At 40.0% G+C, this 27876-nt stretch overlaps 2 protein-coding genes across 2 annotated transcripts; one reads left to right on the forward strand and one right to left on the reverse strand.

The window, feature by feature from the left end:
* Window positions 1–533: 533 nt before the first annotated feature.
* On the reverse strand, window positions 534–5160 carry LOC139709195 (zinc finger protein 367-like). The gene is made up of 4 exons (XM_071621145.1): window positions 4803–5160; window positions 3503–3622; window positions 2817–2961; window positions 534–913 (listed from the first exon to the last, which is right to left on the reverse strand). Exons 1-4 carry the CDS (start codon window positions 5158–5160, stop codon window positions 640–642), a joined length of 897 nt encoding a protein of 298 aa, XP_071477246.1. The 3' UTR covers window positions 534–639.
* A 1357-nt stretch (window positions 5161–6517) lies between these two features.
* On the forward strand, window positions 6518–24435 carry LOC139709188 (uncharacterized). Its single transcript, XM_071621140.1, has 6 exons — window positions 6518–6813; window positions 11254–11647; window positions 12701–12775; window positions 14910–15002; window positions 17968–18199; window positions 20439–24435. Exons 1-6 carry the CDS (start codon window positions 6606–6608, stop codon window positions 20769–20771), a joined length of 1335 nt encoding a protein of 444 aa, XP_071477241.1. The 5' UTR covers window positions 6518–6605; the 3' UTR covers window positions 20772–24435.
* Window positions 24436–27876: the final 3441 nt, after the last annotated feature.

Consider the following 27876-nt stretch of genomic DNA (forward strand, 5'->3'; position numbering starts at 1 on the left):
ATCGGGACATCTTCCTTACTGCAGCGCTCTTTACAGGATGTGCTAATGTCCTCCTTGTAAGGAGGTTAGGCCCGACACTGTCCAAGTTGTTCTGAATGAAAGCAGTTGCAGCAGAGCAGAGAAAACATTCAACAAAACATGATGACCAGACAGCTAGGAGATGTGATGACAGTCCGATCATTAGTAGGTCATCAAACAGAGTGTTCTGTTGGGCCATTTAGGTCTACAGCCATCTTGGTCAGGTGGTGGTGGTATTGTTTCTGGAAGAGGGCTCTCTATTGACTAATGACAAAAGCTATGATTTTTTTTTGTTTTTTTTTGAGGAATGCAACAATTGTGAGCATAATATGTACACACCAAAGGATACTAGGCACACAATGCCACTGCCACCTCTGACTACGACAGCTATCTCCATGATACCATCAAGACACTCTATCAAATGACTGAAAGTTACATGCTCACAGCATTTCAAAAAATATTAATCTAACTTCACTCAAAAGTTCACAAAACTTTTGGTCAATGTTTCCCCCCTCCGCTGCATCTGCTTTCATTCAAAGTGAACCTTTCCTCTAAGGAAAATCTTCCCCATAATAAGATAGAGGGAGCAATGTTCTGCCAAAAGATAGTACCCACGGCAGTCTAGCTGTCTTTTGGAACAGGCGGCAGAGCCATAGAATTCTGAGCCAGCTCAATCAGCGCTATGGCCCCCATCATCTTCTCCTGCTGTTCCTCGAGCAATCGCCGTACCGACGGTCTTCGCCTCTTGGGGGTCTCTCCGCTGCCGCCCTCCTCCTCTCCGGGCGAGGTGCTGCCGCTCATGGCGCGTAATCTCTTCCGTGAGCCGCGGCTCGAGGTCGGCGTGGTGCTGGTGGATCCGGCTCCGCCTCTTGGCTTCTGTTGACTGTCGGCGTACCTGGGTTAGGTTTCAATAAACACAGTCATAAACGTTACTATGTTTAAAGACTGTGGCTTAATGTAAAAGGGGAAATTTTCGTGCATTTTGCGCAACCAAAAGTTATCGCGAAAATAAAAGCATGCAAACATTTTTGCATGTCATATGTTCCAGTAGTTGATGTCTTGATTCCGCGGAATCAAAACATGTGAAACTCTTCTTACTCGGCCAAGCGCAAAAAATTAGTTGCGCGAAAATATGCACTTTTACAGTAGTGCGTGAGGCTGTTTGCCCTTACAAAGGAGATTCAGTGCCACCAGACTTAACATATTAAAACCAGGCAGGTTTCAGTCTCCAGAGAGCTACTGTAAAACTGGAAGATTTTCCCACATTTAGGGCGATATGACACTAGCGCAAAATAAAAACACATCAAAATGTTATCTTGTTATTGGTAATACTACTTTATATTTGAATTCCACAGAATAGAAAATAAGATAGAATTATCCTACCATGCAAAGTGTTAAAAATAACTCGCACAAAAACTTCTACTTTTACAGTATTAGAGAAATACATGACAGTATGTGCCCCATGTATCTCAATCATAATGTTTCCCAAATCAGGGAAATGATGAATAATTTTTGTCAAGACATGAAAAGATATACATTTTTAGGGAGCTTCCTGCAGAATCAGGGAAATTTGGTAGATCAGAGGTTCATGTGTTCAAAATCCCAATGGGCACACACAGTCTTGAAGATGTTTGATTCACTATGCTACTGTTGACCCAGGAAAAAAGGAAAAAAATGTCACATGCAGTGCTGGGATGCAACAGTGATAGTGTCCTCTGGAAAGATTATGTTAACACTGAAAAGCTACCATGGATTTACAGCATTTTCATAAGAGGAACATTATTATCACTATTATCAAACAAGGTGAAAGGAAAGAAAATCATATACATGTAAGAGGTACATTTCATCATTGCAGTTTGGTTTGTTTGTTTGTTTGTTTTTTTCTCTCCGGACTTCACAATTTACCCCACATTCACAGGAGACCTTAAAGTCCATGCAATGATGTGGACTATCTCCATCGTGTGGGGAAGTACACCCATGCCTTCTACTAATATATACTTTATCAAGTACTTAAACACAAACTATCAGAAGTCAGTGTCTTTAGGAGGGCACTTTTTAGATTGGTCACCATGATTAGAACTTCAATTCCTATCTGTTACATTTTGTCAGGTTTGGAAACTTACATGAAAAAGGAAAAAGGAAGACATATGAGTATCTGAATATAAGAACGACCCAAGTCCATGGAAGACCATTTCGAGTAAACGTAAAAAAACTTCATATCTTTTTTATTTGTCCAATAATATTTTATTCAACTATGATAGGAAGGCACCATTGTATATATACAAAGTAGAACATATATTATTATGACAATTAACATTTCCATTAATTGTGGAGAGACCATTTTGTGTGATGGACTTGGGTCGTTCTTTGAATCATATGGACTTGGGTTGTTCTTTGATTCATATACATGATATTCTGCTATAGAGATGAAAGAAGGATGACAGAGGGTGCTATAATATGAATGTAAGAATGACCCAAGTCCTTGATTCTTACATTAATATAAGATTTAACTCATTCATTTCAGGCACTTCCGGGGGTAATTAGGATTTATCATTTATACACAAGATGAGTCCATGCATAAGCTACAATTTCCCATGTCAAACTGAATTTGGCCAAAAATTGGACTTGGGTCATTCTTATATTCAGGTCTTCATATCTAATTTTGAGACAATCACTTTGCAATTTTGATGAGGAAAACACACAATGTGTAGAATGATTCCTGTGATTTGAAGTTTGTCTGTTTGGTGCCTGTGGAGGGGGAAGTGTACACCAACTTTGCCAAAAAGAGACAAACTTACTTCTGCAGCCATGAAGCAACCTCTTGGCTGTTCTCATCTGAACGGGTGACTTCATTTACAGACACTTGTGTCGTCTCGCGGCGTAGACTGGCATACGGATGTTCTGCGCAGTGTCTGTTTGCGTGAGTGAATCTTGTCTGGCAGCCTGCATCCGAAGCATCAGAGTGATTTAAGAAAACAAAATGATCCATGAGGGGGGATGACCCTCTTGTGTTGCAACTTTGCAAAACATGTTTATTACTGACCTCATTAGTCCCTAGGAGGTGACTTTATGCTTGCCTATTGTTATCTTTTTTTTTTTTGCTTGCTTGCTTGCTTGCTTGCTTACAAGGATCCACTATTCCTTTAGGAGCCACATTTGGCCCTTATCAGCCCCCCCCCCCAAGATCTTGGACATAAGTGGTGCTATAGCAGCGAAATTTGGCATGTGTGACACCCACATCGTACAAATGTAATCTACAAGATCGTGTCTTGATTTATATAACAGAAGTGCACTGTACTGATATTGACATGAGGAAGCATAATCCTTACAGCTGTATATCCAGTTGCTGAACGTACTTGATGAGAAGCAAGTACAATTTGTATACATTGTAGTTTAGTATATTTAATCCATGCCGGCATTTTTGTTTCACTTGTTATTTATGATAGACTCACATTATCAGTTCACAGTGTCAGTGATCATTTACCTGGTACTGAGCAAGCAAATGGCTTTTCCCCTGTGTGAAGTCTCTGGTGTGTCTTCAGCTGACCACTTTGGACAAATGCCCGACCGCAGTTTGGGTAGTCACACTTGTATGGGCGCTCTCCTGAAATAAAATACCAAGCAGATCATCATCACGGGATTGTAAACACTCTAGCAATATTAAAAGTAGCATCTAGTCTATTGTTACTAGTAGCCTGGGTCATGGTATTAAAAAGGTAATCTGAATGAAAAAAAAAAAAAAAGCAGTACCGTAAGGTTAGGTGTTAGGGCAGGGGCCTACAGCCTAGGCCTATCATGTTACTATCAGTATCTCATTGATTTAGTTTAACTCATTAAAACAATTTGTCATTACAAGGTTTAATATTAGCCTAATAAGGCCAAAGCCCCCAAGGGAATCTAACAGTTAAGTAGATTGTTATCAAATGTCTTGCAGAAAATGCAGGTAACTGTTCAGGTCTTGTGAATGTTTGACCAGACTGCTCTCTAACGTTAGCAAGATATAAAATAGCGAGGTCTAACTAGATGTATATATGTTAGAATCTAGAAAAACAAGGCTATGAATTATGAATATTCATTAGCTTCAGTGTGCCAAAGAATTTACTAATAATATAAATACTAGGCTGTACCAATCATGGCGCTGCACCATTAGCTACCCGGTACCAATCATGGCATGGGTGCGTTACCGGTACTCTCTAAGGCTGCGTTCACATAGAAGTATACTATTCGGGTATTTGGGGCTCGTTTTCGAGGGCACGCGAATAGATTGACTCAAACGATAGGATTTCCTCACACCGGTTCACATAAGAGGGCACTATTCGAAAGTACCGAATAGCTGCGAATAGTATAGCAAAGTGGGAATTGAGCTTGTTCGATTTTCTTGCAGCGTATACCGTCTCTTGTTTATGAAATAATGACAATTTTGGTCTGGATTTGCCCTTTAGCAAAAATAAGCATGTAGACTGACATTATGATGCAGTTTATATTCAAAAAAATTGTTAATAAGATTTGCTGGGATGTAGGACAGGGGAAGAAATCCTCACTGCATAGAATGGTGAGTTGACGGTGCGGGTGATGGTGTACTCGGTGCCCGAACAGCAAATAGCGAATAGCGAATACCGAATTACTTCTATGTGAACGCAGCCTTGTTACAGTATTAAAACACTTTACTCGAGTAGCTTAATATATGCACTGTTGTGTAAATACTGACTGTTAACGTTTAGAAGTCTAATTTTGGGCCTTGTGTATGTGGGCAGGTTACAGGAGATATCAGTCCATTTATTTACCTGTGTGAGTTCGTAGATGAGCCTGCAATGATTTCTCTCTGGGAAATATACGTGAGCAAATTCTGCATCTTATCGCACCGTCTGACTCACTTCCCGCCTTTCTCAATTCTGCAATCATCTCCGCCCTTGGCCGCCCCCTACACATCCCTCGATCAACTCCCGGCGAGCCTCCGCACGAACTCGACGGGCTTAGCTCGATGTCTCTTGCGCTGTCAGACCACTTCCATGGATAGAAATCACCAAATCCAGGACTCACGGGACTCAGTGGCGTCGGCTTCAGTTGAATGGGACGAACCGGAGACTGAATAATGGTATTTGGCATTATTTTCTGAGGAGAATTCGTCAAAATACCGGCCATGTTGACTAAGGTCGTTAATACAACACAGATTAGAATTGGGGTCTCATACACAACACGTCACAGCAGAAACAACCAACAACCGTATCCTATTGTGCCGCCGCGCCCCGCCGCACATAGGTATCACATAGCACACAACACACAACACAGCTCTGATATCGCGCGCTTGCACAACAGCCGACTACAAATTTGGCGCCGTATGACCTCAGTTGCAAGGAACTGTGGGAAATGTCTTCAACGCGCGCTTACAGGGTACTGTGGTGTGGACGAACACGCGGGCGATCCATAAAGTGCAGATAGCTCTTTAAAGGGACCCCCTAAAAAACTCAAACTCCCTCCAGACCAGACCCTTGGTAGATGCGTATGGATCTCGGTTTTCATGAAGATAAAGCTCCAAAATAAGTGCTTATCTCATATTTTCTAATTTTTTAGTTAAAAAGGTCCAAAAATTTCATGAATTTCTCTAACTTGGATCCTTGCACAATAACTCATTTTACAAGGAGATCCCTATTTTTGTACATATTCATGTACTTTCCAAATAAGGTACTAGTACTAGTAGGCCTAATGAGAAGCCCTGACGATCGACTTGCCGCTTTGGCAAGTCGCATTAAATTGTCTTTGTTTTTCTGACACGGGTAGGATGATAGGCCCTAAATTGTGAAAGTTACTATCTAATATGACTCTGTGATACACTGAGACTACATATTGAACATCATCATGCGGAATTTGTTACAGATGCCTGTAACAGTCACAGAACAGCTGTCTGACCTGGCGCAAAACTCGCGCGCAATTTTGTATTAAAATGTCACCTTTAAATTCGACTAATCTATGGACAGTGTTTAGGGGAAATAATCCATGGAGGGATAGCCAAATAAATAACATAAAACATTAAAAGAGATTATCAATTGATGTTACATGAAAGCCCGTAGTGATAAATTGATAATGAAGTAGGTAGTTTGTAAAGCACGTCAAATAAGCAGTGCTAAGTAAAATCTTTGTATTTTATGATAAATACGATAAAATGTGAATGTTCATCGAAATAAATGCTACAGTCCGTGCGTACGCGTATAGGGGGTAACACCTTCGATTTCTACAGTATGCTCGCCGTGTGCACGTACCAGCAGCGTATCAGGAATTCGGCCAGCCGGGCTCGCGAAACCCGTGCGTTGTGGATGTTAGCTGCGACAACACATACCCTCCATACCTACCTGCGCTATCAGCGCACCCGTTTGAGAATGCGACTGCATGCTACGTACATGCACCGTGAACGTATCGCCAAAGGTAGATTCCGATGTAAACATTAGCGAAATGTGCGTACGTGCTCCCCATTCATTTTAGTACACGCTTGATATAACGCCATTTTTAATGACGGGGATTTCAGGAAGACAGCGCGTCTTATAGCGTAAAATATCTTCATCATCCTTCATATTTCGAAGGATATTTTCACCATGGATGTCACTTACACTATAGGTGTAAGTGATCGATTCCTTTTGGGGTTTGATTCTGTATCAGATCCTCAAGATATATTTGCCGAAAACGAGCAACACCAGAAGGAGAAGAAGGAGAAGAGCAGCAAACATGCTAAGCAGCACAAGAAACCTGAGCAGGCGTCTGCCAAAAAAGCACCTGAACCAGAACAAAAAACAAGAAGAGACGGTATGAAACATAATTTATTTGCCTCATTTAAGCAATATTAAGATTTCAGCATTCTTATTGTGTGTCTTGGAAGCTCATGTAATCAGTATTTGAAGAATATGAGCAGTGAAACTATAGGGACTGCCTGTGCTGTTACCCACGTTTTGCGTATTGTAATTCGTCATCCACGTTTTTCATCATGGTCCTTCACTTGCTCATACGACACATGCATGTAGGGCAGTAAGGTCACCGAATACACGTGAAATCATGTCGAGTGAAGACGGAACTCCCAGCTGCTAGTGCTACCGTAGCTGGTCATCCTTGTGACCTTGAGCACAATGGAGTAGAGCCTGTAGGACGACTGATATGATGTTTTGTTATGTAAACTGTGATATTTAGTAGAACATGTGTGCAGCGAGAGTTTGTAACAATAGCAGTCCGGGAAACCCGCTCATGAGGACCGCCCCCGCGTACGAGGATGGTCCCTCCTCATGAGGACCTCCCCCCGCCTCATGAGGCCCCCCGGGGAATGCCTCATGAGGCCCCCCATTCACTTCTTTATATTCATCTCACATCTGACGTATAAATTGTCGCAACTTTGCACGGTGATTTTTTGTTACACACATATGTCCGCTATCCATGATGAAAAGAAGAAAAAATCCTGTCTGTTTTTTTTTTCAAAAATCGAGTTTTAATCAACCGATGCAGAGCGCCCATCAAAACACGGGCGCCAGCGCGTTCGCACAATGCAAGACTGCCGCACCTAGCGGCCTGATCCGACTAAATATTTTTGATGCTTTTTTCTGCGGCTCTCGCCTCTCCGCGCACGAATCAGCCTCGTGAAGCTGAAGTCTGACATCTTTTTACACAAATTCGTAACGAGAAAAATTAAATCAGTACTAACCTGATCTTGTCCATATATTCCAAATTACTATTCCACACTGATAGAGTAGGTGGGTAGATGACATACTCCAGTTTGTTAACAAAACAATCACTTTGTAGGTATGACGAGTTCACTTTCTTCGTCAATTCCGCCCACGATTCCGCCGTTTGGGCGCTTTTTCTGGAATCATCCCGCGACGCGACGTACGTCGCATCACATCACGCATCCAGCACATACCAGACTGGTACATGTGTTGGACGCGTGATGTGATGCGACGTACGTCGCGTCGCGGGATGATTCCAGAGAAAGCGCCCAAACGGTAAGCGGGCGGCGGAATCGTGGGCGGAATTGACGAAGAAAGTGAACTCGTCATACCTACAAAGTGATTATTTTGCTAACAAACTGGAGTATGTCATCTACCCACCTACTCTATCAGTGTGGAATAGTAATTTGGAATATATGGACAAGATCAGGTTAGTACTGATTTAGTTTTTCTCGTTACGAATTTGTGTAAAAAGATGTCAGACTTCAGCTTCATGAGGCTGATTCGTGCGCGGAGAGGTGAGAGCCGCAGAAAAAAGCATCGAAAATATTTAGTCGGATCAGGCCGCTAGGTGCGGCAGTCTTGCATTGTGCGAACGCGCTGGCGCCCGTGTTTTGATGGGCGCCAGCCATTCCAGACAGGATTTTTTCTTCTTTTCATCATGGATAGTGGACATGTGTGTGTAACAAAAAATCACCGTGCAAAGTTGCGACAATTTATACGTCAGATGTGAGATGAATAAGAAGTGAATGGGGGGCCTCATGAGGCGTTCCCCGGGGGGCCTCATGAGGCGGGGGGGAGGTCCTCATGAGGAGGGACCATCCTCGTAAGCGGGGGCGGTCCTCATGAGCGGGTTTCCCGGACTGATAGGCCTTGAATGAATCAAATGGTGGTGAGGCATTGTGAGGTACAATGTAAATGCATCATTGCTGTAAAGCATCATTGCATGGCCATGGTCGTCACAATACTCAGCTGAAACTGTAGTCTGTAGCCAGCACATACATTATATGATGTGTTGCATGCATCCATAAAATCAGAGCAGAGCTAGCCAGGGGATAAATTACTGTAGCTAGTGTAGACTCGAGTCTTACAATCTTAGCCACCACCACCGGAAATCTAGATGTACACCAAGCCATGATATGAGATCAATTATCCGTAGATTAATATGTAATATAGACATGAACAGTGTTTAAATCAGTCAATTTTTTCGTTTTCTTGAAAAAATCTCGCATTTTACTAACTCTTCGCGTACATGATTTTGCCATTGGGATAGTGGTGGCTTTGATTCGCCCATCATCGTAAGTAGAGAGCCCGCTAGTGCTGAGCCAGCGCGCAGCCTGTGCGGCGTCCGCGGGCAGTCGTAAATCACACAACTCCCATAGCGACTCCGCGGCAGCAACCGCGAAGCTCTCCAAGCGCTCCGATCCGGTAGCCAATTTCACTGAAACAGGCATTGCAAGGTCCATTTCGTGTACCGTTCTTACCACCTTCGGGTGCTCGAGGGCGATAAATCTTCCTTTCAGAAATTCAGAAAACACTTCAATTTTGAAAAAAGTGAGGTATCGATCCTGCCATATTTTGCCCTATGTGGATTAAGTACTCAATACACCAAAGGTCATGGCAAATAAGTGCGAAATTTCTACTTAACGTGCTGATCAGATCCTCCTCCTTGGGCTTCTAGCGATAGGTAGCAGACGCAAACCACGTACAGGAAGGCAAAAGTAGTTCAGGTTTGTGATTCGAGCATGTTGTTTGACATACGGCCGTATTACTTCTGAAAAGAATGATATCAATGCACCCCTGTCATACCTGCTACAGCTAGCGATCGTTGCTTGTTGAGCACTGCGTGCGTGTGTAGAAAACGATGTATGTGCGCGGCAGCGCCATCTAGTGCCGAAGACGGGTCCTATCTACAACATTGTATTTAACCATGTGTAACATTAGACCTCTGAAAAAAATGTTTTTATGAAAAGATGAGTGGACATGCATGCTGTAACTGTTTGTAGCATTTATCATATGAAAATCAGATGTACACCAAGCCATGAAATGAGATCAAATATATGTAGATTGATACGTAATATAGATCTAGACATGAATAGTGTTTGAATCGGCCAATTTTTTTTGTTGTTTTCTTGATAAAATTGTGCATTTTAATAACTTTTTGCGTTTATGATTTTCCCATTGTAGTGATGGCTTCGATTCACCCATCGTCGTAAGTAGAGAGCTTGCTAGTGCTGAGACAGTGCGCGGCGCCTGTATACACGGAATGGCACTTGTAAATCACACAACATTCATAGTGACTCCCGCAGCAGCAACCGCGAAGCTCTCTCCTGGGCTGTGATCAGGTAGCCAATTTCACTGAAACCAGGCATTGCAAGGTCCATTTCGTGTACCGTTCTTACCACATGCGCTTACGCGAGGTCGATAAATCTTTCTTTCAAAAAATCAGAAAACATTTCCATTTTGAAAAAAGTGAAGTTTCGATACTGCCATATTTTGCGCAATGTCGATTAAGTACAAAAAACTCCAAAGGTCAAAACAAATAAGCACGAAATTTCGAATTAGCATGCTGAACAGATCATCCTCCTCAGGCTACTAGCGGTAGGTAGCAGATGCAAACCTATGCACACAGGAAGGCAAAAGTAGTTCAGGCTTATGATTCAAACACGTTTGCCATACAGCCGTATTACTTTTGAAAAGAATGATATCAATGCACCCCTGTCATAAACTTATACAGCTAGCGATCGTTGCGAATGGGCTCAGAAGTCGAGCACTGCGTGCGTAGAAAACAATGTACGTGCGCGACAGTGCCATCTAGTGCTGAATGACGAATGCTACTGTTAATCAGTGAGCAGGTTCTATGGTTAAAGATCTTCTTGTTAAGTCTACATGTACCTCCTTCAATAAACTGAAGATTTTTGCAGGCTGTGTTATCTACATAATACAGTTTACAGATCTTTACAAGCACTATAACAAATGTGAAGAGCAACACAAAGACGAGAGTAAAATGCACCATTTGCGGCAGTTTTAGGGTTTTACCACATTGTAAACAAATCGGGCAAATTATTTTCAAGTGTTTCATATAAACATAGACAAGATTATCTGTAAACACTATCGCTGTCATAAAAAATATGACCAATGACAAATGCAGTGGTCAAGATTGACCAGGGCAAGACCCAGCACAGTTTTCACTGATATGCGCTGTAGTAGCTCAGCTTGCGGCACAATGTACAATTTCTATACAATGCACGCGTGCTCTGCGATCTTCAGCTGAACGCCTTCACATGGCTTGCAAACGTTGTGAAAGCACGTAAAAAAAGCTGGTGCCCATGCACCAACTGCAAATAGGGATCGCTATTCTGGCTGTGTTGTTGATGTCTGTCTTGTGTTTTTCTGATTTTTTTCGATGGTAACATCCACTTCCAGAAAAAAAATGGCCCACATCGGCTCGTGAAAGTTCTAGTTTATGTGAGGACATATTTTCAAAATCCATGAATATTTAAAACCACACTCTGTACTGCATATTTTATAACAGATTCTAGGCAAGAAAGAAATGATCGCACAGAATCTGGAAGGAGACGAGATGGCGGCGGACGAGGAGGTCGCGGTGGAAACCAGGACAGACCAAACTTTAGAAGAAACCGAGACAACAGGAGATCTGTAGAAGGCCAGGACCACTTTGAGAACCAGGAGAACCAGGCTCCGTCTGAGTTCAGGAGTAGTGGCGGCGACAGGCCCCAGCGTGACTACCGGGACCAGGGAGAGAGGCCCCCACGCACTGAATACCGCGACCAGGGCGACAGGCCCAGGGGTCGAGGAAGGGGAAGAGGAGGTCGCGGTGGCCGAGGGGGATTTGGTGGCAGTGGTGGTGGACGCGAGTTCCGTGGAAACAAACGAGAGTTTGACAGACACAGTGGCTCTGACAAGAGGTTTGTTGTATGATAAATGTGAATAAGGGAAGGGATGGGTTCAGATACTTGATGTACATTGTGTTCTTCCACTTGCCATCCATTCCTACTGCTCTGCAAAATCATTTGCTTATTTCCCCTATGTAATCTTGCTGTGATAAGCTTTTGATATATGTTCTCTACATTTCCCAAACCCAAAAATACACCAGGGGGAGGGGAGAGTGTATTTGTAGGTTATTGTGAAGGAAGTATGAGACAGACGTATGGAAACTGCATTTTGTCCTAAAATGATCTTTTTTAGTGTGTGTCGATAATTGCTGATGACCAGGGTGGAAGCATGATAGATTAGAAAGCTTCTGCCAAGCTGCTTGGTGGTATTTTTATCCTGCTCTCATGCTTTGAATTTGAAGATGAGAGCATCAGCAATTTGATGACTCTTTTTCTCTCGGGTGCAATGCAATCACTTTTGGGTTTTTAAATCATGAATGCCTTTATTCTGAAATTCATGTCATTTCTGTCTAATGATTTTATTGCCGCAGGTTTACATGACATGAAATGCTTTCACTTAGATTATCTGCAAACATTTTGGGACAGAAATATTATGCTATTACAACTTCTATAGTAGTTTGCTTGGGAGGGGAATGAATAAAAACTCTATTGCCATTGTATATGACATTGTTAAGAAAAATTGTTTTATTTGTGTTGCAAGTTGCCCTTTGCATACGTGTATATACCACATGTAGTTATGCTGTAGTGTACCCATGTGTGTTCTTATATTTTTGCATTATTTCAGTTTATTGTGCTTTTAAATGTAGAATGATATTCAGCTAATTGTCCCATTCTCTGATTTATTGGGTTTATTTTTAGTCTTATTTTATTTTTGCTTCCTCCCCTCCCCCCTCTCTACCTGTTCTGTGCATGACTCCAATACCTTCCCCTGCTTGCTCCCATCCCTCCACACGTACGCTACTACTTGTCTTACATGTACATATTGTGTGTATCCAACATCACACACAAACGCACACACAAACACACATGCATCCAACCCGAACCGTTCCTGCCTTGGTCTCCCAGCAGCTCATACAAGGCCCAGGAGAAAAGGGACGGCGGTGGCCAGCACAACTGGGGCAACGTGAAGGATGATGTCAAGTAAGGCCACAAACCTGCCAAAGAGAGTGGAGCATAAAATTCAGTGGAATCTTTACATGCCATGTGCAGAGATGCCAACTGTTATTGTCTTGTAGTGTTTTGTGTCTTTTTTTTTTGCCTAAAATACTGCAGTGTTTTGTGGGGTTTTATTTTCCCAAAATACTGCAGGTTTCATGGAAAAATGTTTTCCCAAAATTGTATCACTGTACGTGTATTTTGCTGGAAAGGTAGATTTCATGTGTTTCCACCAAGAATATACCTTTTCATCCTTTACAATACAAAAGTTGTAGTTACTGCAAAGCTGTGTACAAAGTTGGCATCCCTGTGTGTGCACAGAGCTGTGTGATATATCTGTAGTGTTGCTGCGGTAGCTCTTTCCACATGTAAGGTGTGCCCTTGAGTATTCAGGTGAATACTCATTGCATGGGACAACGCAGGTCCTCAAAATTCCCAATGTTTCTGGCATGTATGCATCATAAATCACAACTTATTTCAACTGGGATTTTGGACATAAAGAGTAGATGGAAGAGAGAGACAGATATTTGTAATCTTTTGTATGGGATTCAATTTTGTCAAAATTATTCTATGAAATGTTGGGTTTTCTCTGAGCTTTTGGATATAAAGGTGATGTCATTCTCAATATGAAAATTGATATTAAAACTCGTCTGTTTCACTCGCTCAAATAGTTCAGTCTTCACCATTGATTTGTAGAACATACTTAAACTATGTGAGTGATGTAAAAAAGAGCAAAAGAAATATGGGGAGTTATCTTCAATTCTCTTATTAAAATCATCAATGCTTTGAGAACAAAAATGTGCAAAGATGGTTGCATACAAATGATACATGTAAGTGAAGTTTGAAGGAGAGATATGGGGAGATAATCCTCTACCTGTAGGAAATCTGACATTTATAAAAAAACAACAACAAACACATTTTGATTTTTGTCTGTTGTCAAACACATGTAGTCTCATGCATATTGACTCTTGACTTCTTCATTCATGTACTCATGTACTGAAGATTCCACTGTATTTTATGTTGTCTCATCTTCTGTAAATCTTAAGACACCGAATACCCAAATATGTTCACCTTACATTTGCCTGGAGCAGGTTGGCCCCAATGTTCTTTTAGGGCTGGAATCATATAAGAGAGTGCTGTCACTTTGTCCAATTTTGTCTCAAATTTATCATACCCAGACCAAGGAGGACCCAAACAAATTTTCAGAGTGGAGTGTTTATCCCGCATAGTGTTTGTGTTGACTCTTTTTCTGCCTTCTGCGTGCTTAATTCTTTTGTGTGCCCATTTGAAATATCAGTGGCTGTGGTGTTTACTGTGCGCTCCATCTGTTGCCAATACTCTATGCCATGCAGCATTGTTAGGTGATTAATCCCTTTCCCTTTTTATCAGATACACCTCTTACTTGGACTGCTTTGGAGAGCAGCAATTGTGAAAGTCTTTTCCTTTGGTTGGACATGAGTAGCTATTGTGTTGTCATTCTTGGAAGGGATTATACCCTCAGATTGCTTGCCTGTGGGCTCCCAGATAGTGTGTTGAGACCAGATTGCAATAATGCATTGAAGTGTAGTAAGCTTGAAAGGTGTAAGACTAGGTGAGATTGATATGCATATGATCCGCTATAGGGTGTAATGTGTTTTTTTAACCCTCAACCCACTGGCATTGACCGTAGGTACAAGTATACTGCCATTGGTAATGATACAATTGTAGGCGGGTTACGTACAATATGTTAGAAATCTCAGAGAGAAAAGAATATGTACTTGAAGGTATGGAATTCAATTTTTTTTTAGATACACTATCAGGAGTGTAGTGACATAATTTTCCATGGCAAGATTATTTTATACAATGACTGGGGGTAACAGGGAGAAAGTAAGACATTAAATGTAAATATATCACAGAATATTGAGTCAATAAATTCAAGTTACAAGGCACTATTGCCGCTATTCTTTATAACCTCTCTGTAGTTTGTAGTTTTATTTTGTAGAATAATGCACAGGTTACAAAGCAGAAAAACAAGGATACTCAGATTTATGCATAGGCCATGCTGTTGCTAGTGGATGGCTTGCTAACATTGATCTCCAGTGAGTAGGGACTGATTGTGACTTCTCTTCGCATTCCACAGGGATTTGAACACGTCGAATGCCACTGACGAATCAGCCGGCAACCCTGAATGGACCCCACAGACAGATGGCGAACCCAACGAGAATGCACCAAGGTAAATTTCTGTCATCCCAGATCCTTTCCAACAAATTTTCCTAGAAATCATATTGTTTTGTGTGCTTTTACATAGATCTTGCAATGAACATTAATGTCATGCTACATTGTTTCAAAGACAATTCAATTGAATGATTGACATTGTGACAACAGTTTCAATTTAATGTTTCATTCGGTCATTTCTTTTCTCATTTGTGTCGATATATTGCGTTTTCTTTTTCTTTTCTTTTTTCTTGTTTTAAGGTAGGAGAGTTGTGTCAGATACTGTACAGCAAGATATTTTCGTTATTTTTTGTTATTTACACACAGTACTTCAGATTGCCTGTTTTGAGTTCTCCAACCTAGTGTGCACACACATTGGAATGAGATGTGTTATGCACTGTCAAATTGTTGAAAAACCAGGGAGGTGATATAAATCTGTAATTCTCATTCACAAAAACAAAAACGTCTCTCGAAAATATGTCATGACCTCCTCATTCGTGAAAATATCTTTTTTATGCAAAAATAGCAGCTTATACAGTATACCTCACTCTTGGGTATAAAAAAATTGATCATTTCACAAAAGCACCATCTCGCGAAAATGTACATGACCTCATTTGTGAAAATACTTCTATGTGATAATACAGCTTATATGGTATACTTTACTCTTTGGGTATAACAAAATTGTCATATAACGAAGAAAACTGCCCATCCTGAGGACTTCCTTATATTGCGATTAGCCTTAACGTCACTTTTTTCTGTTGTTATTTGATTATAATGATGATGATGATGATGATGATGATGATATTTATTTATTTATGGGCAAGTCCAAGATAAGGTCCCCTCAGAAGGCAAAATTTCATCGTTGCTCAATATTGACATGTTTGGTATCATTTTGAAGCTTATGAGTTGAAGTTTTGATTTCCGTGGAGGAAAAAATGATATTATGTACATTTATGCAAATTTCAAGGGCTTCATTTGCATAAATGTGAAACACAGCGTTACGTATGGGACATTTATAAAAATTCATATTAATTCAAAGGAAAGCAAATGATATTTGATTAATATGTGGACATAAGAAGTTCATCACACAGTTTAACTTGGTATGAAAATTTAGGGATTATGCAAATGATTATGCAAATTAGCTCGTGTCCTATCATGAGATGTCCCATACGTAACAAAATGAGGTCATTTTTTTAGGTTTTTTCTGAAATTGCTAAGGTTATTTTAATGCCCTTTTGGAAAGTTCTAATTTATTGTTTAGAGAAATTAAATACCAGAGAAAAAAGAAAAAAAAAGTAAGAGAAATACTTTTTATTGGGCATTGAAATAATGTTACGTATGGGACAAATGCGTTACGTATGGGACGTCCTCATACATATTGCATGTGAATGCATGTAGCTAGCTGGGAAGGTCTCTCATTACACAAATGGTCAATCATCCTGAAGAAAAGATCCCCACATTGTAGCTACTTTTTGAGTTATAGACACTTGAAACAATACATGAACTTGACTGAACAATTTTCAGAAAGGGGGAAGGGGAAATGGCAAAATACACAATGAAAAATCAGCATTAAAGGGATGATATAGTTTTTTGTAGAAATGGGGATTCAGTTTTCAACATTTAAAGAGATGATTGGAAACCAATTATATGAATTACTTAAGAGCATAAAATCCTAAGACTAGAGGAATTCAAAGTTTATGTGATGGAGATCCAATTTGAAATGGTTGTGATATATATAGAAAAATAAAAAGTAAAATGATTTTTTTTTTTACTGCAAGTGATACACAAATTCTCCTTATTCAGTTTTCATTAGTAGCCACAACAAAATTAATGGGTATACATACTGAGGTGTGACTCGAATCAATGACCTGACTGCTAGACAGACATCATAATCTACTCGATCACTGGGGTTCCACGCAGCAGGTATTGCTTATTTATTGAACTTAATATTTCTTGTGTCAAGTTGTTTTTTATTGAAACTAAATGGCAAACTGCCCTTCATCAATGGAAGTAAACACTTTAAACTATTCAATTTTTCAGCTGTAACTATCCTGATAAAAATAGGGCATACATACTCAGGTTGGTCATAATAAATATAGAATATGATTGAATGTGATTATGATGGTAAGTATCTGGGGAATATTGTTCCCTTGTCAATCTGGATCAGTATTTGAGTAATTTCAACTGATTCCACCTCAATAATTATGCAAAAATTTGTTTATGGGTATTTTGCAAAATTATTTTGCAAAATACCCCTAAATATGGTTCTCCACACACTAAACGAATGGGGGACAAAGGGCATGCATACCCAGGTTGGTCATAAAAATATAACAATATGATTGAATATGATTATGATGGTGAATATTTGGGGAATATTGTTTCCTTGACAATCTGGATCAGTATTTGAGTAGTTTCAACTGATTTTACTTCAGTAATTATGCAAAATACCCATAAAAATGGTTCTTCACACACTAAATGAATGGGGGACAAACTGTCCCATACGTAACTGTCCCATACGTAACACGTCATGTCTGTCTTTAATTAGAACCTGTAATTAGAGCTTTTTGCCTAATGACATGAAACTTACCTGTGATAATCTTGAGTGTTGTGACTTTCATCACAGTGAGTTACAAGTTGTAGAATGATATACTTTCAGAGAGTTTTGAGGTTGAAAAAAATGTTCAAAAAAACAAAATTTTTCTGGTCCCATACGTAACGGCACATATTTTCTCTTCTAGAATATAATTGCCAAGGTCATTTTTCTCAATTTTTTACATGATTATACTTCTTCTAGATATCAATCACCATGATGAAGTTCAATATGATCAAAGGCCATTAACACTATTTTTCAGGTCATAAAAGTCTCTGAATGTCCCATACGTAACGTGCGCGTTATCTTGGACTTGCCCTTATTCATTTGTTTATTTATTCATTTATTTATTTGTTTATTTATTCATTTATTCATTTTGCTCATTATTTTATAGTGAATCTGTTCCCAAGGAGGGAGAAGAGAATGAAGTGAATGCTGAGGACGGTGAGGAGAAGGAACCTGAGAATAAAGAGATGACCCTGGATGAGTACAAGGAGCTGCAGGCCAAGGAGCGTGCCAAGAGCCAGTTCAACCTGCGACGTGCCGGAGAGGGAGAAGATAACTCGCAGTGGAAGCAGACGTACATCCTCAAGAAGGAGGCAGCCAAGGATGGAGACGCTGACAAGGTACTGTAAAACGGGGAGTGTTGGCATGCATTTTAATTTCATGGATTTCGCGAGAGCAAGATTGGCAAAATTAAAATGCACATGAAAGTTCTCGTCTACACTATATGCATTGAATGTTAGAGGCAACTTCAGAAAATTTCGTACTGCGTAAAAGGCTGTGGGCTCCAATTGGCGAAAATTTCATGCCGCAAAAATATCGTGTTTTACAGTATATGGATAGAAAGATGGCAGGCAAATATCTAGAAATAGTGACATAAAGGACTTATTTGTGTTACTGTGTGTGCTCACTGACAAGGCATGCTATTTTTAAACATTGTAATTATCATTATGCCTCCGCCAACAAAGTGGCCGGAGGCATTATGTTTTCGGGTCGTCCGTCCGTATGTCCGTCCCGTTTTGTTTTTGTCTATCTCAAGAACCGTGTGGTGGTTTTACATCAAACTTGGTATGAGGGTATATCCTGGGGGGATAATACTTTGTTTGGATTTTAGGGTCACAGGGTCAAAGGTCAAAGGTCACAGGTTATTTTGTGAAAAGGTTGAAAATTCATGTTTTTCTCCATATCTCGCAAATGGTCCAAGGTATCTTCATGGAACTTAGTATATATGCTTGTTCCAATGGGCAGTGATTATCTAGGGAAGTTGGGGGTCATGGTTCAAAGGTCAGGGGTCAAAGGTCAAGGTCAACTCCTCAAAATATCACTATCCTTATATTTATGCAATGCCTGAAGGGTTTTTTTTTTAACTTGATGTATACATGTATTACCCAATATGTATTCTGCGGGAAGTTTCTTGCCAAAAGGTCAAAGGTCAAGTGAAAGTGCTGAATTGCACTTTTTCCTCCATATCTCAAAAGTAACTCAAGGTATCATCATGAAACTTGCATATTTATGCATGTTCAACCTAACAGTGATTCTCTTTGGAACTGTGAGGTCAAAGGTCAAAAGCCAGGTTTAGATAATGCTATTTTCCCATTTGATACTGAAATTATACTTTTTCTCAATACCTTGAAAATTACTCAATGCATAAACTTATAAAAGGGTCAAAAGTCAAGTAAAAATCATCAGTTCCCCAAATACCTGCACTCTGACATTTTAATCATTCATCCAATTGAACCTAGTTCTAGGAAAGTGAACATTCAGCACATTTGTGTCAAACCTGTCATTTTGATATTTTGCCAATTGTGTGAAACTGTCATCACACATTGTCAAGACATTGTACTATAGACCTATTAGGAGAACCATGCATTATGGCGGAGGCATATCAGTCGCCATAGCGATATATCTAGTTTTCTTTTTGTTTTCATTTCTACTTTATTTTTCGTCATGTCACAAAGCACCTTGACACTTAATCACGAAATCACAGTGGCGCTGTATAAATCTTGTGTATTGTTCCATTACCTGCCTGCATGGTGGACATGCCGATTTCAGAATCGCCAAGGTTCCCCAATGAAGCAGGATCTCCCTTAAAACTGATCTATTTCTGTCCTCACAAAAGAAAAAAAACCTCCCTTATTTGGACACTATATTTGCCCAATGAAATGCATGTAACACAAAAGTCTTGCTGATTGCCCTTTGGAACGTCCCTAATTTTCATGAATGTTGACACTGTGATGCCAACTTGAGGGTTTAAGTACAGTATTTCCTATAGCCGCGTTCTTTATGCATGTTTCTGCTTCTTTTTTCATTATTTTCTTGTTTTTTTATTGCCCATGCTGCATTCTTGGCCCATGTTAGGACAGAATGGAACATAATAAAATATTTATTTAGAACTGCAGAATATATATTTCAAACTTGCAATCGGTCGTCTTGTTTGCACTCTTGATCAGCAGAAAATGTCCCATACAGTCAGCCTTGTCTAAGTTGAATCCATTTGGACTGAAGAAATAGCTTGGACTTTGAGAAAATTTGACTTATAAGGGATTAGAATTATTACCATATAAAGAGAAAGGAAGTTGAAAAGACCTTCGACTTAGCCGATTATTCGACTTATGCGAGGTTGATTTAAGCTAGGTTGACTGTATTCTATTTCATAGATGTCAGATGCATCTGTGAGTGTTCTTATCTTCCCTTTCCTATCAAGTGAGAGTTAAATGCAACCTTCAAATAATTCCCAGTTTAGGTTACCTGTTCAGCATTTGTTGAAAAGTGAGAAGTTAAGCCATTGCAGAGGCACTTGTCATTATGCCTAGAGTGCGAGCGAAATGGTGACATCAGGTGGTCTGTTTATCTCGTTCTCAGCACCCGGACATTTACCCGAAGGACCGCCCCAACAAGCAAGCAGCATCCGACCTGATCAACTTCACCTTTGCCGATCAGCAGGGTGGCGGGCGCGGGCGTGGTGGCCGTCGAGGGGGCCGCGGCGGGCCACGTGGAGGCGGACCGGGTGGACGAGGACGGGGTGGCGACCGCGATCGTGATCGTGATCGCGATCGCGCGGGAAGAGGTGGGCGTGGTGGCTTCGGAGGAGGTGCTGGGGGTGGCGGCGGTGGTCGTGGAGGCAGGTATCGCGACGAGTCCGCCATTCTGGTGGATAACGAGGAGGAATTCCCCTCCCTCACTCCTATGAAGTAATGGCAACGTCATGTATGCGTAAATGTTTGCCATGAAGGGAAAAAAAAAACAAAGATACGATGGTGGTTAGATAATGTGCTGTGTAATTTATTCCCAAAGGTGTATTTTCAACTGCAGTTACGGCATTTGGAGTAATTCACGTTCACTGAGGATGTCAAGAAATAGAATAAAGGAAGCAAGGCTGCTCCAATTTTATGTCCCATTTCCTCTGATGTCTGTAGGCAAACCTTTTGTTGTGTAATCAATAATAGCCAGTGAGCAGAAGTTATTTTCTTTCAGCACTATCATCACAAAATTATGACAGACCAACTACCCATCTTTAAATTCTTTACATTGCCCCATTTTATATGCTGTCTCTGTTTTCTAGTAGAAATCTTCCAGGTGTAGCGATTAGGGTGTTTGTCTTGAACATAGCAAAGTAAGTTGGCTTTTGCAAAGGAACGTGATAATGTAACTCTCTTTAAATTTTAGTTGCTGTGTGCAGTGATGCCAGAGTGGTATCACTCCAGCAGTGTGATCAGTGACGAGTTTCCATTCTTTGTACCTATGATTGGATAGTGGATTGAGCTGCGTGTGTAATGTCCCACAGGAAAATGTATCTACCTGGTAGGATCTGGTATTGACATTCGCGTAGTTCTATGCTCCTGAAATACTTGCAACTGCAACGGTTCATGTTGCCATTTGCTCTGTATGTCATCCCATTGTAAAGATGTGTTCCAGTGGGAAGCAAGCCCTTGTCTGTGAGTTAGTACCTGGAAATTTTGTAGTCCTTTTGTCTTTTTTTTTTTTTTAAATCCCTCAAATAAAACATGTCAATGACTAGGGATGTGGACATAAATTGACCTGTCGTCTTGTGCATGGAAAGAATGCCTGTAATTGTAAGAACGACTCTTGAGTTTCCTTGTGGCTGTGTGTACGAGCGACAGTGATGTTTGCATTACCAATGCTGATCTGGTCAAGAGCGTATCAGGTAGGCTAGGGATCAGCATACTTCTCCGAGGACAGTCTCGTTTATTTGGAAACCTTGCGATGTGTGAATTCGGGGACGAGCAGTTCCACTGAACAATTTCACACCGAGACGCGGCGTACTGGTGTGTTCATAGTGGCTGAGAAACAAGTGAGGTGTACGTATTGCTTAACATGTGAGGGAGAGTAACATGGCGGAAGAAAGTGAGACCCGGCTCACCAGTTTTCCCGGACTGCTTGGCACTGGAGAAGTTAACTGCAAGTAATATACTAGGTGTGATTGCTGGGAATTATCAAGCATACATTGCCATCAGTAGACTGGTGCCTTTTTTCTTCATTTTTTTCTCTTTTTGGTTGTTGTTCATAATGCTGAGTAGTGATAAGAAGAAAAAAAAAGATTAATAAACTTCAGCAGAAGTGGAGAGGCAAAATGCTATATTTGAAAGAAACAATTACAATTGATATCTGTATTTGTTGCCAAAAAAAAAAGTTTATAAGAAATGCAAGAAATGAAGAGAAGTACTAAAATGAGAAGTAATGCCTATTAAATCACAATGTGGAAATATTTCCAGGTTTTGTGTTCTCCAAGGTCGTTTTTTGCTTTATTGAAGACTTGTATACAGCAACAACACAAACTTGGACATTAATCTGGTCTATATTCACCATATTTCCCTGTACAGACACTATCAAATTGAGAAAATGTGGCCAAAACCCAGTAATGAAACTTTGCGGATTATCCCCGCATTTGGTAAAGAAGGCAGTAGTCACCTTTTCTTTGTGCATATATTTGTGTATTGTGCTTTCACTGAGCTGATACATCTTAGCATGAGTCTGGCCCTGACAGGATTTTCGGTGTGAAATGTGTTAGCCTTTGAATTTGCTCTCTCTCTCTCTCTCAGAAGATGAAAGAAGCACAAAAGGGAAAATTTGGAGAAGAAATCTCTCATCCACTGAAGTTGCAGCTTATAAACATGTCGGCAGATGACAGCGGTGTTACATGTCTGTACAAACTTTTACGTTGTGATACGTCATTTCACAAGGAGGCATCATGGTGGGAATATTTGGGCATGAAGTGTTTGCAGCATACGTACGTGTATGATACTTGAATGTCTTGACTGACAAGGGTCAGGACTTGCTAGATAAATTATGTCTTGCATCTTTACTCAACGGAAATTTAATGTTGAATGTCTTTTTTTTTCTTTTGATATATCTATATATATATATGTAACTTGATTTGCATGATGAAATTAATTCGATTTGCATGGTAGCCCCGGTGTAACAAGTTACTTTTTTCTATTGGACAATTCAAAAGAAACCCCTTTTGAACAAAGTGAAATCAGGAGTGCTATGCAATCATTGGGGTAAAAAATACTAAACAAGAAAAAGAGAAAAAGGGCAGACACCTGGCTCATCAGTGAGCGTCAGTGGAATTTAAGCGAAACAAGAGTTTCACGGTGTTCATTATGTGTGCCATCAGGTCTTGAGTGTGTTATTGGCGAGTTCATGGTATCGTCATTCACTGTACATGGTGCGTCATCGCTGCTTAGCTGAGATCAGGGATTATCCCTGGATGTGGATGCCTCTAAGGAATTGCTTTCTTAATTTTGCAAGGCAACTTGCCTCTTACACATACAAAAGCAGCCAGTTTTGTTTTGTCACTCCACCGAAACAAAGAGGACATTTACATTTGTAACCAGGTTTGTGTGGAATTATGAAATGCTTTAGCTCTCTGTCGAGTTGTCCATAAAATGAATGGAAACTTCACAAAGTTGGAGATACAGCCGTGTAAAAGAGCAAGCTCATTCCTGGTCCATGTAATATAACACAATACATGTACATACCTGTATTAACATCGGGGTGAAATCTCTTCAGCAAGTGCACTCATGTGGAGAATGCCTTGTGGAATCTGTTGTGGAGTAGACAAAACTGCTTGGGAGGAGAAGATTCTGGAAAATTTTCAGTGCATGAATTTGCTGCTGGGGGGAGGGGGTTGACCGAGGCCTTGAATTTAATGGCAGTGCATCTGAGAGTTTTAGTTTTTTTACATTTGTTTTAATATTTTTATTTTTTGTGGAAGGGCCAGATATGACATGTACAGATGTTATTCCTATCCCTCCATAATTTATGAGGAATGGCATACAATATAAGATATTCTCACATGTTTAGGTGTGTCTTCTTTTTCACTTTGGTTTTATCCCATGCATTTTGCCAGTGTATCATTTTCCAGCATCTGATCTTACTGCTAGATCTTTATACAGATATGTTTGTGTGAAACTCCTTTGTGTTATTCCATGAAGTCTAATCCTCCATTTTTCATCATCATCATCATCATCATAGCCAAGCTGTATGAGTATTTGAGTTGGTTTTTTTATTGTTGCAATCTTGTTACAGCATTCTTTCAATGCTGATTGCAGGATAGTCCTGCATCTTTTTGAGTTGATGAAAATGTCTCCCTTGTTTTTCTCAAAAAAAAAGCTGTAAATTTTGTCAAAAAAAAAAACAACCTTTGTACTTTGCATCGCATTTCTGTTGTGTAAGTTATCAGAGCTCTGTCCAAGATATTTTTCATTTCCTGTTCTGGATGGCATGTAGAAGATGTAGGCAATGATTGTCCAGCTCTTTTACCTGCAAAGCATGGCTCCAGGAAATGTCAGCCAAACATTCGGTTGTTCATTTCACCAATGTCCACCCCCCCCCCCCCCCAAAAAAAAGGGAACTATTGCCAAGACAATATCATATGACTACAAGTTATGCTGGAGTGTCCTGTGTAGTCATAATTGATACTCAAAAAGATGTGTCATTCAGAAAACCACCGTAAGTTTTTGTTACCATACATCACTAGTTCATAAAAGATGTGGTGGGGTGTTCATTGCTGAAATGAGTTCACAGGATGTGGCAAACTCATGGAAATGGAGCATAGTTCTTCCCACAAGCACATCTTGTGTTGCCAAGAGTCAAAGCTGTATAGAAATGTGTTTAATTTACATCTTGTGAATATCATACCATGTTAACAGAAGTCCCCTCGATTCACATGTCTCTCCATCCATTCTTCAGAGGTGAAGCATTAAAACGAGAGAGAACCAATGAATACACGAGTGCAAGGTGTTCTTTGTGAATGTGATCGAATGCTGAGTGATGGCCAGAGCTATGAATCTGTTAAAGCATGTGAATGGTGGTTGTGTGGACATCCAAATGCAGACCTCCGGATGATTTTCAGACTTTTACATTTGAACAACTATAAATTAGTTATACTGAGTACAAAGTTCTAGAATTCATAGTGTTGGGATGAGGAATAAGAATGTTTTCAAAATTTACAACAAATTGCAATGAACAAGGATGTTGACATGGCAGCCTCACCATAAGAATGGGCTCAAGGAAGCAGAACAAAAGAAGAAGGCATGCATAGATTCTACACATCTGTATAGATTCTGTCATCATCAACACTGTTCAGTATAATTTGTTACTTGTACAAGATTTTTCAGAGTATTAGTTTCTCTGCTCAAGGACCACAATAAATCCCAGAAATTATATAATATATACATGGAGCTGTCGATTTGTGTACTACAGTACATGATGTGAAATTTTGAAAATCTTCTGGAATGCCCCTTTAATTACATCCAATGGTTTTTATAGGAACTACATGTACACGTACCATGAATACTGCCTCTTGAGCAAAGTATTGCTTTCATTCTGGTCATGTAAAACATTCAATACATGAGTACAATAAGTGCACATGTAAAACATGCAGAAATGTTAAACAAAGGATTATTAGGGAACTGTTTAGTTGTGAAGTGTAGCTACACATTAGACTTTCAGGTGATATTCGTTGTTTATCAGCAAATGAAATATGGCTTGTCATTCCATGGATCTACTACACATGGACGTTCATCCTTCGTTAATTTCATGCACCGGTTTCTGTCAAAAGTGTCACAAAAACATTAAAAACGTGCTTTCCTGCTTTGATCTCATTATCACCGCCGACAGCCAGCCTGGATGAAAACAAGACGGCGCTTTGAGAAATCTTTGATGCACAGAAGATGGTAATTCTGTTAAATAAAAAAAAAAGTGCATGTGCATTTGCGAAATGCACATACTTTACAAGAGAAAGCAAATACAATTGTATTTTGGAAGGCTGATTGCGATGTGTAATCCCATAATTTTTCACATCTTTCTTTTGCACATTGTTCAGACTAGACATGGACAGTACGCCGTAGATGACATGAATGTCTTGTCATTAAACAATATTACATGCGTGTGCAGAAGTGTCCACTTCAGTAATCGCCAATTTATATTTTGTGACGGGAAAATTGTCACGTTTTCAGGTTTGCGGCTCCCTATTATCGGTGTTTATTCAAATGCACTTGAATCTGAAAAGGCACCTCAACTTCATATGACCGAAATGAGAGAAACGGTTCTTTTGTCAGTGACGATGCATGATTACACTAACGTTATTGTCCAAACATCTTAATGTACTTGTTAGGATGCACATATCAGGTGTGAAATAGGTTCCCAAATAGGGTTAGTTTCAAACGCTCGAAATATTCCGGAATGGGGATAGTGCCACTTCTTTGTGTTTTTTCCCTGATTCTCTCCAATGAACATTGTACTCGCTGCATGTTTTCCTGCAAAGCATGCCGATGTGGCCTTTTTTTTTTTCCGCAGGACATTTTGCCAAATGCACAACATTTACGTCATGCTGTTTTTTTTCCCCCTTCCAACAACGTGTGATGTGGGGGTAATTGTACTAGCTTCCCTTCAGAAAGTCGGTGATTATGGAGTAATTTTGATGGCATCCCTTTCAAGAGCCCGTGATAGGGGGTAATATTCTCTAAGAATCTGGAACAAGCATGCATATGTGTACATGTACAGTACGCAATATGGTTGACAGCCTGAGTGTGTGTGTGTTGGGGGGGGGGGGGGGGGGCTGACGAGAGGACTCATTAAAGGCCCGAAGGTGGTACAAATGAAACCATGGTTTAAACCATGGACAAAAACCATGGAGCGCCAAATCTTGCATGGAATATTTCGTTACGTCATTTCGTCGATGAAATCGTTATTTTGTAACTATACATGTATTAACATTTCGTCCACGAAATGATAATTTGTCGACAAAATGACCAATTTCGTAACGAAATATTCCGTGCGACACTTGGCACTCCATGGTTTTTGTCCATGGTTTAAACCATGGTTTCATTTGTACTACCTTCGTGAATTCGTCACAAGGGATTGCTAACCTATCACGGTTGTCAGGGGTGTCGATCGGAAAGGGGGGCGGGGGGGGGGGAGGGGATACATTATAAGCGAACTGAGCGACTGAGAAAGAAGAAAAGTCATTTGTACCAATGTACCCATGAACTTAACTCCGTAAGGATGTTTAGGGGCTTACTACATAGATTCCTGTGACAAACGAAAGCATGCACACGCACGCACACAAACACACACAAACACATGATATCCGTTCCATTGATTAAAGATCTCTTTTCATGTATATGTATTTTTGTTTGCTTGTTAGCAGATATTTAGCTGCATTTATTTCAAAATGTTAAAAATGACAATACATGTACAAAGTAATATCACTTATAGATGAAAAAAAAATGATCAGACGATAACCAAATTATTCAGTATATATATATATATATATATATATATATATATATATACTGAATATTCGATGCAAACCCCTTATTTGACAATTATTGAATACAAATGTTAAGACCTTTTGATACAGACCGTGGCAGAAGGCGAAACTAATGTATATCATAAGCTATACATAAGTATAGAATGGGTGTGGAGGACTCCTAAAATAAATGTCATGATAATGATTTCCCATTTTGTACAGTTGTATAAGGGAAACTGCATCGTTTGTGCTGTGCGTTAATATTGCTGTGAATTTAGACTGCGGAGTAATATCCTCATTGTTCAGTGGGTAATTTTGTTTATTTTAAGGAGAACATAAAGTAAAAAGTAAAGTTTTGACATTGGAGTCAATTATTATCACAATAATTGTATTTCAACTGTAAATTCTCCTCTTCTACAGTCTTAAAAGGATACAAGAAAAAGACCGCTTTTAGTTGTTCGTGTAATTAATGGATTTCATTTATGCTCTCATTCAAGTGCTTGTTTTTCCTCATACACTTTC

This window comes from Diadema antillarum, unplaced genomic scaffold (genome assembly GCF_040938485.1).
Source record: "Diadema antillarum isolate AM-2024a unplaced genomic scaffold, OU_Dant_1.0 seq00001411_RagTag, whole genome shotgun sequence".
Classification (NCBI taxonomy): Eukaryota; Metazoa; Echinodermata; class Echinoidea; order Diadematoida; family Diadematidae; genus Diadema; species Diadema antillarum.

Bases quoted from the DNA above. Each gene is read 5' to 3' on its own strand.
- LOC139709188 (XM_071621140.1), top strand. From the start codon at position 6,606: ATGGATGTCACTTACACTATAGGTGTAAGTGATCGATTCCTTTTGGGG. The intron at 6,814-11,253 runs GTATGAAACATA...ATTTTATAACAG, and splicing joins ACAAAAAACAAGAAGAGACG to ATTCTAGGCAAGAAAGAAAT. The intron at 15,003-17,967 runs GTAAATTTCTGT...ATTATTTTATAG, and splicing joins CCCAACGAGAATGCACCAAG to TGAATCTGTTCCCAAGGAGG.
- LOC139709195 (XM_071621145.1), bottom strand. From the start codon at position 5,160: ATGGCCGGTATTTTGACGAATTCTCCTCAGAAAATAATGCCAAATACC. The intron at 3,623-4,802 runs GTAAATAAATGG...ATTTTATTTCAG, and splicing joins TCATCTACGAACTCACACAG to GAGAGCGCCCATACAAGTGT. The intron at 2,962-3,502 runs GTAAATGATCAC...CTTCGGATGCAG, and splicing joins ATTTGCTTGCTCAGTACCAG to GCTGCCAGACAAGATTCACT.